The sequence below is a fragment of the Malus sylvestris genome, chromosome 16 (genome assembly GCF_916048215.2).
Source record: "Malus sylvestris chromosome 16, drMalSylv7.2, whole genome shotgun sequence".
In the NCBI taxonomy this organism is placed as follows: domain Eukaryota; kingdom Viridiplantae; phylum Streptophyta; class Magnoliopsida; order Rosales; family Rosaceae; genus Malus; species Malus sylvestris.
In genome coordinates, this window is record NC_062275.1 from 37,065,760 (window position 1) to 37,078,458 (window position 12,699).

At 35.4% G+C, this 12,699-nt stretch overlaps 1 protein-coding gene across 2 annotated transcripts; it reads left to right on the plus strand.

Annotated features, from left to right (window-relative positions):
- Positions 1-840: 840 nt before the first annotated feature.
- On the plus strand, positions 841-9,794 carry LOC126608312 (putative cyclic nucleotide-gated ion channel 13). Of its 2 annotated transcripts, XM_050276175.1 has the most exons (10): positions 841-1,069; positions 1,209-1,282; positions 1,358-1,856; positions 2,093-2,317; positions 2,477-2,775; positions 3,075-3,186; positions 6,184-6,447; positions 6,576-6,899; positions 7,363-7,638; positions 7,855-9,794. In XM_050276175.1, the coding sequence occupies exons 3-10, from the start codon at positions 1,422-1,424 to the stop codon at positions 9,139-9,141; spliced, it is 3,222 nt and encodes a 1,073-aa protein (XP_050132132.1). In that variant the 5' UTR covers positions 841-1,069; positions 1,209-1,282; positions 1,358-1,421; the 3' UTR covers positions 9,142-9,794. The 2 variants fall into 2 exon arrangements, with proteins under 2 accessions (XP_050132132.1, XP_050132133.1); XM_050276176.1 differs by lacking the exon at positions 841-1,069 and having other exon boundaries at positions 1,189-1,282.
- Positions 9,795-12,699: the final 2,905 nt, after the last annotated feature.

Here is a 12,699-nt window from a genome sequence, read left to right on the forward strand (position 1 = left end):
TGGAAGCAAGGTCCAAGAACAACAGTGTCATGGTGGTCTTTTATGTGTTTCTCTTCATTTGAAATTAGATATTTCTTTTTTATTTAAAGCTTCTGTTGCACATCCTTCTCTCTTCCACCACCTGTCCTGGTCGTTGGGCAGTCCGTGGAGGTCCTCATAGGTGATTCTTCAACCTTGCTGATGGTCTCGAGAGCACCCGGGTCCATAAAATGGATCCGCCTATACATGATCAGCACATTAAACACCAACATAGTTAATCAACCACTTAAAAATCCTAGATTAACAACCTCGTATTCGTTAAGATTAAGATTCTTTTTGCGTCGACATTTTGTTGGTTGTTCATGTCGGAGGAAAGGATAGTGATAGGAATGTTAAATGTATATGAATTGTACACAAAATATAACTACAAGTTAATTGAAAAGATATTTTAACATTTTTCTATATTTAGAGCAAAAAATAAGCATACATTTTCTCCCTCAAGGAAAACTAATGAAAAATGTTTGAAAACTTTCAGTTTTAACTATATGGACAAAATAAAGGGTAAAATGAATAGTACCAAGATTGACTTTTTAGTGTAAAAATATGATTTTTCGTTAAAGTAAATAGTACCGAAAAGTTCCTAAAAACAATAATGTTTTTGTTCTAATATTCTTAGCGTGCTTGGATGATATGACTCGAATAATGATAACAATAACATTCCAAACCCAAGTCACACTTCACAAAACCTTTTTATCGTTCCATCAATCATCATACTGCACTAGAAGCAACACCGAAAAAAATCCCTTGACAAAAAGTTGGAACTAAACCTTAATTTTGTTCCAATCAGAAGTCTATCTTCTCTCCTGTCTTCTCTCATCCAATCAGAAATCTGTCTCTTCTCTCTCTGCAACACAGAGAACGCCACCTCAGGCCAACCAAAAAACCATCAAACAACCACCATTTTGATCCTCTCGACGTCACGAGCTCGAACCCGAGCTCCGTTTCGCAGGGAACTGTGCACAGAGGCCCCAATTCGGAGCTCCAAATCGGACTGAGCTTTCAGATGGCCCACGGTGGTTTCCCAACGAAGGTAAGAGTGTAAAACTTAGAACACTTGGTAAAGCTTAGCACAGTGTGCAAATGTTTCAAGTGAATTGCATACCCTCAAACTGCTTTGTATTTATAATATTCAAATTTAAACAAGACCTAACAGACTTCTTCTTGGATAGGGACTGTGGACTGAGATAACAAACTGAAGAGTTTGCATCCGAACTGGAAGTCTGACTTGGTCTAACAAACAGTGGTAACCAGCTCAAATTGCTTCGTCTTGTTGTGTAGTTTAAATCTTGTTGCTGAGTTTGGAGAGCCTTGAACGCAGATCGAAGGAGGAAGACACCCTGGAACTCCGGTGAGTTTTGTCTGATTCAAATCCAAAGGCCAGAATGGGAAACTCTGACATGCAAGCATTAAGTTGTATATGGAGTGGAGAGGAAACTCAAAAACCACACGAGTCTTGGGATAAAAAATACTGGAAGAAAATATTCCTAGCGTTGTGTTTGTGCGCTGTTTTAATTGATCCATTGTTCCTCTACATTCCAATTCTGAAGGATGATTTCAAGTGCCTTATGTTAGATCCAAAGTTGAAGATAGCCGTTCTTCTTTTAAGATCAGTCATAGATTTTTTCTATTTAATGGACATCATTATTCGAATTTATAGATCTGAAAACTATTCGAGTTTAATCAATGAACTTAACCACGGACAACAACAAATGAATTTCAACTTCGTATTGAAATTCTGTGTGCCAAGAATAGCCAAGGCAATATGGGCGTCAAGTGAAATCTTAATTGACATTGTAACTCTTCTTCCCCTTCCACAGGTAAGAAATTAAATCCTTTTGTTGAAGTAATTGTTTTTCCTATTTGCTTTGTGTGCGGCCAAAGCAGTTTTTCAATGTTAAATGCACAAAACTGACACACTATGGGTCTCACATACACTTTGTTAGCAAGCGCATTAATTTTGTGTTCTAGACAACTTTGTCATTGATCCATCGATTTGCTCGTGATATTATAAGATTTTGACTGTTGATACTACTAATGTATATCCACCATCCAGGTGGCAATTCTCATTTTCTTCTCAAAAATGAGTGACTTGAGATCTTTGACTACAACAAGGATGGTTTTTATGAACATTTTTGCTCTAGTGCAATATATGCCACGAGTTTTTCGCATCTACTTCTCACCTACAGAACTTAAAAAGACTCATGAAGAAGAGATTAGTGAGACTCCTACATGGATTAAGGGTGTACTCTATTTTTGTATGTACATTATTGCTAGTCATGTAAGTTTCGATATATATCCTTATTTATTTTTGTTTGTCGAATCAATTCTTATTATTCTTGTCTCACTCTTGTTTATTAGAAAGAGCGTGAAATGACTATTTTGAAATAATAATGGAGTAATGCTACACTTATCACCTAGTTGTTTGTTAAATTTTCAGGTAGTCGGAGCCTTGTGGTATTTTTTTGCTATACAACGAATGATGATGTGCTGGCATTCTGCATGTCACAAAAATGATGGATGTGATAACAGATTTTTTGGTTGTCATGATCACCACGCATTTAGAAATACCACAATTCTAAATGATTTATGCCCTGTCAGTGTCAGTGACAATTCATCAGACACAATGCTCTTCAGTTTTGGTATATTTGCTACTGTGCTTCAATATGGTGTTGTAGGATCAACCAATTATTTTCAAAAGTTCTTGAACTGTTTCTGGTGGGGTTTACGAAATTTAAGGTTTGTACATTTTTATCTTTGTTTGTTGGGAAATTTAGGTTTAATGCTCTTTTTAAGGTCTTTGAATTTGTTGACGATTTACATTAATTCTTTTTGTTGAGAGTATGAATATTACATCGAAAAACTAAAGCATTACCTTCACAAAATAGAGTCGAGTAGAAAGACTCATAGAATTAAAAATCAAGCTGAGAGACTAAAATGTTATCTTGGATAAATTTTAGGAAGTAACCGTAGAACCAAAACCAAATAACTTGAAATTGGTTATCATATATATTGATCCATTAATTTGATTTTTGCAGTTCCTTTGGTTCAAATCTGGAGCCCAGTGTAGATGGATGGGAGAACCTCTATACAGTTTTTATTTCTATAACTGGCTTGCTCCTGTTTTTATATGTCATTGGAAATTTGCAGGTTTGTATAAAAAACTTTTTTTACGTTTATCATTAAGTGCTAATTAATTACTCCAACAACTTAAACTTGATCTATATATGAAGATTTTGATAGGGAAGTGTTATTGGCACTCTAAAAATCTTATTTTACACTTCTCATAATTGTATTTTTCTTTCCTAATATAGACAGTTTGGAGTGCTAATAACAATTCCCTTTTGATATCCATTAAATTCACTCTAACCAACCTAATATATGTTAGGTATTCCTAAACTAATTATATGTTAAGTATGACTTTTTTCCTCACTAAATTTGAATGCCATGTATAAGAAATTTTTACTTGTAACAAGAATATTTGTCACGTAATGTATTATTTACGTGTTACCATATAAGTAGGTGACATAGATGATATTTCCCCTTTTAGGATATATTAATAGAAAAACAAATCTGTGTCGTTTGAATAGGTAGTGACACCATGTGGCCGTGTTCTAGTTCTAGCTACAAAGAAATTTCTCGTCATGTATGTTAGATTTTAGGGTAAATTATATTTTACCCTTAATGATGCAATTGCAACCTCATATAACATCTTTAAAACATTTCAATCTAATGCGTTTACTTTTATTTGGAGTTGGAACCCATGACTCACAGTTTTCTTTGGGACATACCCACCTAAGAAATCAAATTTTTGGTAGGAAATCTGGGAAAATAAGAAATGGGTCTCAGAGATTTGAGCCAACAAGAACGGCGGATGAAGATTTTGAGATTTGGGTGGTGGAATAAATTGGTGGCTGCTGATGATACAACGCCATCCCAACCCTTCAATTTCCTCATCCTGTCTCTTGTAAGAGATTCTTCTGCATCGTTGACGAGTCGAAGCTCGTTATGGAGTTTGTCATGTCGTAACCTGGTGTCCGGCTGGTTTAAGGAGAGGCGGTGGGGTAAGGGGTCGCCGCGGCGGGTGGGGAGGTTTAAATGTCCTATTAAATTTTAATTTTTTAAAAATATTTATAGCAAAATTAGTTTTTTCAGTTGTTTGCCCATGTGGATTAAATTTGGCAGTCAGTACAAATGTGGAACTCACTGCTATTACATCATCACTTAACGATTAACTTAATAAAATTTCTAGCGGATGTATGAAATTGAAATTAAATAAAAATAAGTATGTGAGATTGAAATGTTTTAAAATTATATGAGATTGCATTAACACCCAAACTTGAGGAGATAAAATGTAATTTATTCTAAATTTTTAATTGTAATCCTTTAGTGAGGTGCATTATTATGAATTTTATTGTATAATTACAATAAGATACCTACATATGTTCATGATATTTTATTCCATCAAAATATTAGAACCAAAAGTAGCTAGTATTTCTTTCTTTTCTTTTTGGTTAAAATAGTATTTCTGTTTTGGATAAATTACATAGTAGCCCCTCAGGTTTGAGGTTTATTACAACCTCATACAACGTCTTTAAAACATTTCACTTTCATACCTCATATACTATTTTATTTCAAAATAATACATCCGTTACATTTTTCATCCATTGATCTGTTAAGTGCTGGCGTAGCTAACACATTTGTGCCACATGGCAATTTTTTTTTTTTTTTAATTTTTTAAAAAAAAAGCCTTAATCTTATAAATTATAAAAACCAAAAAAAAAACAAAACAAAAGCTGAACCCGCAACCCCCCACCCAACCTTCAACCCAGAAGAAGAGGAAGAGGAGAGGAAAAAAAAAAAAATCCTCCACCTCATCCTCCGCACCCACTACCTGCAACCCAAAAAAAAAAAAACTCATCTCCCTTTCCCTGCAACCCAGATCCTGTCTTCCCCAATGAGTGGATTTAAGGCGGAGGATGGGTATGCTGGGTTTTTTTTTTCCTCCTTTCTGGGTTGTAGGTGGGGAGTGGAAGATGGGAAGATGGGTGCGCGAAGGAAGTGGAGATGGGTGCAGAGGCGGAGGTGGAGGATGGGTGTGCACCACGGATGGAAGATGATTTGGAGGGGGCGTTGCTGAGATCTGGACTTCGCCGCCGGGGGGGGGGAGGGGGGTTTTATGGGATCTGGGTTCGCCCTTGGGGGGGGGGGATGGGCTTCGTGCGGGGGCGGCGGGGGAAAGGGATCTGGGTTGGGCTCCTCTTCATTGCCACACTCTCTGTTATCCTCACCACAAATCCTTCAACTCCGCACCACGACTCTGTATGTATTGCCCCCTCTTCCCTAAATCCATTTTCTCCCAATTATTTATTTAATTAATCGATGTTTAGATTGAAAATTCGAAGCTTTAGCAAAACCCAGATGTTAATTTCACTGATTAATCACAACGCACGTTCTAATTTTCACATCTGAACAAATCCCAGATTGGAAACAAAAAGAAAACCCATGTGAAAATCTTGGAGTAGTACAAAACCCAGATGTTAATTTTTCAACTAGATAGGATTGAAGTTTTAATCTTGATGTTTAATTGATTGCGAGCACTTCCAACAACTGGGATATGGGTTTCGCCGATGGGATCGGGGTTCCAAGTTTTATGGTTGTTCTCCTTCTTCTTCTTCTTCCAGGTTCTTCTCCTTCTTCTTCTTCTTCTTTCAAGGTTCAGGTACGGGGTGATGGGATTTGGATCTTCTAACCTTTTTTTTTTAATTTTTTTATTTAGAAAATTAAGGTTTTTTTTAAAAAGAAATTAAAAAATTATTTTTTTATCACGTGGCACAAATATATCAGCCACGTCAGCACTTAACAGATCAATGGATGGAAAATGTAACGGATGTATTATTTTGAAATAAAATAGTACATGAGGTATGAAAGTGAAATGTTTTAAAGATGTTGTATGAGGTTGTAATAGACCTCAAACCTGAGGGACTAATATGTAATTTACCCTTCTTTTCTTGTAATATAGAAGAAAGATTAAACTCAAAATCCAATATAATGATGACATTCAGCTTCATTTAAAAAAAAAAAAAAAAAAAACTCTTATCAAATGTTGATAATCTAATTCTTATTGATCTCTTATTTGTTGAATAGATGTATATGCAATTTGAGTCTACAAGAACAGAGAATCTCATGCAAATTAAACGGAAGATGAAAGGAAGAGATAAAGAAATAGAATTGTGGTTATTCAAAAAGGGCATTCCTACCAGCTCGATGAAGGATATCAAGCTGCAGATTAGGGAAAAGGTACAACAAGCAGTTCAAGAGGATACGTATAATAATTTGGATAATATTCTCCCTCTTCTTCCTTTGGATGTTCAAAGGCGCATAGAAGAGTCTTTTGCCAAGTTGAAGCAAGTAATTACTCACCTTGATAATCATATAAAACAGGATTGTATCTCTTTTTCTTTTTAATAAGAATTTAATTAATTCTTCCTATGGCTTTTCTTGCTTTCTCTTGGATAGTTTAACAACATGAATTCCAGGTGCCAATGCTTCAAGGGATGGATGAAGGTTTGTTGAAAATAATCCATGAGAGACTCAAGCCCGTGAGATATACTGAGAACATGTTTATTATTCAAAAGGGTGAAATACTTGAAAAGATGTTCTACATTGTAGACGGATTTGTATCCCGTGAAGAGAGATCTTCTGATGATTTGGGACGAGATGCAGGAGAATTATGTGGACAAGAACTTCTACGTTGGCGATTCTACTCTTACTTTCCTCACAGAAAACCATTGGCAACTGAATCTGTCAAGGCAACTGGGGTTGTTGAAGCCCTTGCTCTCAACGCATCGGACTTGCAAAGTGTAAGCTCTTTATCAATTGCACATTTCCCTTATTACAATTGAGCATCGATAGGAAAATTAATTGGGATGAAAGAGAGATCCAAGAATTACCCTTATTTAAACTATCAGATAAGACTTTTATGTTTTCAACCCAACCCTTCACGTGCGGAGTGATTTAAGCCTAATATGTGGAGTAAACAAGACATATTAAGTGATGCATAACACATAGATAATCTCATCTAATACCATATTAAAATTGAGCATCCATCTTAGTTAAAACCATTGGGAATAGGAGGGAGAGGGTCCAAAAGTATTTAAATTATTAGGAAAAATTTTATTTCCCTGATATGAGATTCATATAGTATGACAACTTCAATAAGCCTGTAAGAAACTCTAACAACTTAGTTTGATTGTAATTTGGCTACATATTCTTTTACTTTAAGTAATGAACTCTAACAACCTTTTTGTTGTTGTGGATTAATAGATATATGATCAATCAGACATTTTACAAAAAGAGAAGCCTAGACACAAAAGAATGATTCAAGAGGAGATGGAGCGAAGTATAGATGGGTTGATAAGTAAAAATGGGATTCCTGAAGAGTCAAATCAGGATGTAAAGTTGCGGATCATTAAAGAACTATTTCAAGAAGACAAGACTGTTTATTGGGATATTCTTGATTGGTATCATCTCGTTTCTTGTCTTCCCCCGAATTTTGAAAACGAGATGAAAAGTTACATGCCACTGACTAAGTTAAAGAAGGTAAAATTTCTTCAAATCCATGAATCCATGGCTTTAATTTTTAATATAGAATTAGAGGCATTTATTTATTTATTTATAGATCTCATCCCAATATCGCATGCATGCACATATGATATTAGAGCTCCCAACCTAGGCATTTAATCACAGCATAAATAGCCACTTAGAATTAGATGTTTTAATCTGTCAATTAAGTTACTTATATGTTATAAAATGTAGATGCCAGAATTCCGAATCAAGGATGATAAAGTTTTGAAAGAAATTTGTAGCCACCTTCGTCCCAAGAAGTATAATCGTACCGATAGCATTATTGAAAAGGGTGACCCAATTCAAATGTTGTTGATTGTGAAAGGAAGAATAGGCCATCAAGGAAGGGTAAAAGGCGTAGGAGAAATCTATGGAAAAGAACCTCTGGTTTCGCCATTCTCGACCTCTTTCCTTGACCAAGTAAGTACAGCAGCTGAGTCTCCTTCTGTAATTACGGATGTTGTTGAAGCCCTTGTTCTGATGGCCAGTGACATGGAGAGAATAGCCACTAAATTCCGGAAGCGTTTCACCAAAAATTACGACATAGACATGCATAATTTGCGTAAAAGGACATTCTTAAGATTCTTTACTGAAGAGGAAGTTAAGAGGGCCACACGCAACTACACTTGTTTGAAGTATCCAAATGAAGGAGGCTACGGAACAGTTTACCACACAAAATTATATGGAAGAGCCGTCGCCATAAAAACGTGCAACATTGCTGCTGGTGACCCGTTCATCCAGAGTCAACGTCTGGTTCATGAGGCATTTGTTCGTTCTGAAATCAAACACAGAAATGTGGAGAGCCTGTTTGGTTGTTGTTTAAAGACAACATGGCCCATAATGGTTTATCTCCGCTTCAATGCTTTGTCTCTTGTTGAGCACTTTCACAGAAACAAATCGAAACTCTCGTTGGAATCACGAATGAAGATAGCAGCAGAAACTGCAGGAGCTCTAGCATATGTGCATTCCAAGTCAATCATACACCGAGATGTGAAGACTGCAAATATATTAATAGATCAGACAACTCACACTGTAATAGTTTCCGGTTTTGGAGCTTCACGATTGCTTCATGAGGATGAACGTGAATTGGAAGATGAAGTACCAACTTGGCCAGGGACATTGGGATACGTAGACCCCGAGTATCTTGAATCACACGTGCTAACAAAGAGCGACGTCTATGGCTTTGGAGTTGTTCTAGTGGAGCTACTAACACATAAAGAGGCAGTTTCTTCTGACAAACCTGAGAGATCCCTAGCAAACGACTTTGTTTGTAAAGTACAAGAGGGTCGCTTGGGCCAAATTCTCGATGGTGAAATAAACAGAGACGAGTTTAGCTTTGAGATAGCCAAAAAAGTGAGCGAGCTTGCCATGGAATGTTTGAGGTCAAGAGCGAAAGAAAGGCCTTCCATGAAAAAAGTAGCAGCGGTGCTCGAGGGAGTAGTGCAAACTATTATAAAACCTTCTACGGTGGGACGGTAATATATCTTCGGCTTCAAGAACTTCCAGTGATGTATTGATGAACCTATGCAGCTGGTTTCAGTTTAAGTGTGTTTCGTGAAATAATTCATTAGTCGTGTAATGAAGGTCGACAAGTAAGATGCATTTGGTAGTTTGGGTAAACCATGGCAATTGGAATTAGTATCAAACTGGCAATGGTGCTCGCGCGTTGCTGCAGGATTGAAAATTGTACTGAAAATTGTATAACACATATAGAAGTTCTAAAAAAATTGTATATATGTATCTATAGTAGACAATACTTTTGCATACATGTACAAATTTATTTACAACACTACCAATAATAAGAAGCAAAATAGGTGTTAATGGGCGGAATGAAGCTTATGGTTATAAATTGTCAAATTCCATACATGTCAAACTTCATTTAGGAAACTGAAAACCATAAAGAAAAGTGATAAACACACAGACGGTTCACAATATGAAACCGTTGCTTCACTAAATAAACAGTACCATAAAAATCATATATATATATATATTGCTGCAAAAGAACAAAGTAGAAAAAGGGAAACAAAATATTTATTTCTATTTTATATTATGTGGAAAAAACTTGGAAGAAGAAGCAATAGTGAAAATATCACATTTATTTCAATTTTTTAGGCAGAGAAAAATAGTATAGAATACACATTTCAATAAAAAACCTAAAACCCATTTCACGTTTGTGGGTTTTCTATATATGGGAAACAAAATGGCTGTTAAAAGATGCGTAAAAATATTTCTACTCCTTTTTGTACAGTTTTTCTAGAGCTAAACAGAAACCAACAATGTAGGCACATTATGAGAAAGTATTGATGAAAACACATAATACACATACCTCCTTAAATCTTTCCTCCTTTTGCTCAGCCTGTATTTGGAATAGATTATGACTTAGGCATAAACTCAGAAATCAGTGAAGAATGAAACCCAAAAGTAAATTGCAGTTTCTTATATCATTTTTCTTAGAAAAGACTAACAAAATTGTTTCTTAAATTAATAATATGTATATAAGCAGGATTGTGCTTAATTTTCTCTAATTAAAGAAATGGTTTGCACAATTTAGAACATGATAACAAAAGCATAACAAAAAAAATTTCCAGAGCCTGAGGTGCCTTTTGAAAGCTCAGTCCTACATCGAAAATCTACAAAGGGAAAAATTGTGAACCCAAATTAAAGCTTCTTCTCTCACTTGTAAGAAAAATGGAAACTCTATATGGAAAAGAATTGAAGTTATGCATAATCAAAAGTGGATCAAAACTCTAAATAGATTATCTTAATGCGTAGGAGATCGTTGTTAGAATTCGGAAAAAATTGAAACTTTATTTTAAACACGAACTTAATCAATTGATTTATTTTTAAAAGGAAACAAAGTATCAGTCAGTTTTACCAATCTTTTGTTTAGTGTCGCTCCATTTCTCTCTTTGATTAAAAGCTTGAATTTTTACTTTCCTTCCATTCCCCTGCTGCATAACAGTTTAGTAGCTCTTGTTTACCTACAACAAATTGAAAACCATTTGGGGAAAACAACTAAGCCTTTGGTTATTAGATTCTTGGTAGGGAAAGCAAGAAAATTACACAACAAAACTATTAAAACTTTAAGACCCACTTCCCAAATCAGGTTCTCTATCTGACTAATGATCATTTGGATATAAATTATCATCCCGAACAGTGCAATGCCTGATTTTTTTTATTTTTTTTGTGGACATTCTAGTGAACTTTGCCAATAGAAGTTCAAATGAGAAACAAAAATGTGTGGCTAACCCAAAAAAGGTCAAATGAACTTTGCCAATAAAATTTTTGAAGCAATTCATTTTGTGAAACAAAAATCTGAAAGAGAACACATGAAGGGGAAACCAACCTTAAATTTCATACTATTTGGCCTACACCTTACCCATTTAAAATGCACTGAAGAAACAAAAGTCAGAACTACAGAACACGACATGAACCTTTTCAAGTATATGTGATCTTAATGTGAGTCATACAACATACTATTAGCACCACCCTGTATAGAATTTTCAATACATGTCTACTCAGGAGAACATGGAAGTCAGATTTATAGATACATACCCAGTGCACAAGGCTCATAGATACATAATAAGAGAAATTCATTATGCATTAGAAACAATTCCAGATGAGAAGCTCACTCTGGACACTGAAAGTTGACTCTTTAACATACTCAGGTTCTCCACCATATTAACTTTTTCTTCTCCACGCACTTAAATTCTTCCTCAACTTTTAAGAAGTCATTGTGCAGTTTGCTATTGTACTGTTGCAAGCTTGCCCTGCTCAGGAAAACACAGAAGTAAGATTTATAGATGCATAATAAGAGAAATTCCTTATGTAATTAGCCACAATTCCAAATAAGAAGCTCACTCTGGAAACTGAAAGTTGACTCCTTAACATGCTCAGGTTCTCCACCATATTAACTTTTTCCTCCTCCATGCGCTTAAATTTTTCGTCAACTGCTAAAAAGTTGTGATGTCTACTACTGTACTATTGCAAGCTTGCAATGTATTTTTGCGATCGTTTGCACATATCATTCAGTGAAGTTATCTGCAGAGCTCCAAAAAGAATAATTTTCAGATTAAAACATTTGTAAAGAAACTCCATACCTGTCAACATAGAAGCAAAAGAAGGAAAAGAAGGCATAATCTACCTTACCTTCTGAGTAACACTTGGAAAGCTTTCTTTGAACTCTCCTTTGCTCTTCAGCCTTGGTACACATATTAAAACATTTAATAATCTAGAGAAATTAACCAAACTCACCCACATTGAATGTCAAACCCACCTACAACCAAAATGCTTGTGGATCTCTTCAGCTGTTCCAGCTGGTTTCTTTACTCCTGTAACATAAGGCAAAAATACCCACATCAATACTACCTAAACTCTGTAATGCCTATGGAAAACTTGTATATAACCAACCTAATCTTTTCAAAAGGAATTCGGTGTATAAAAAAAAAAAAAAAACGAGATTCTAAAACTTTGCAACTGAAATAAAAAAAAAAAAAAAAAACTTACTATGTCTTATGACTTTAATTCCAATTGCCCTTCAGGCTCCCTAGCTTTTGAACCACCATGGTCACACTCATGAATCCATAACCATGAAACCAAAGTCATTACTTTGACAAATAAACATAACCAAAAGCAAAAACAACTAAAATTTTCAAACGGGTTATCCAAAAAATTACCAGTCGAGTTACTGAAAAATGTGATATGGCGTCCGAAAACCAATTTGCACTGCTCCAACGAAGACCCAAGAGGAACCACAATTTGATTCCAATTAACAAAGAAGGAAAAACAACAAATAACGGGTATATACCTGTAAAAGAGTGACCTTTGCTGAGAGGGTGGTTGCCTCGGTCTGAAGCGTCTGCAGCTTTCTCTCCAGCTCATTCGTATACCTCATGTTCCTCTCCTTCTACCTCACAGCTGATTGCCTATTTAGCTAAATCCTACAAACCAAAAAATTGAAAAACCATATTTTCTCATTCAATCATATAATAATAATATCCACAAAAATTCAACACAAACACACACAAATAAAAATAA

Coding starts and splice junctions, on each gene's coding strand:
- LOC126608312 (XM_050276175.1), top strand. CDS start 1,422: ATGGGAAACTCTGACATGCAAGCATTAAGTTGTATATGGAGTGGAGAG. Junction 1,857..2,092: donor CTCTTCTTCCCCTTCCACAG/GTAAGAAATTAA, acceptor TCCACCATCCAG/GTGGCAATTCTCATTTTCTT. Junction 7,639..7,854: donor CACTGACTAAGTTAAAGAAG/GTAAAATTTCTT, acceptor TATAAAATGTAG/ATGCCAGAATTCCGAATCAA.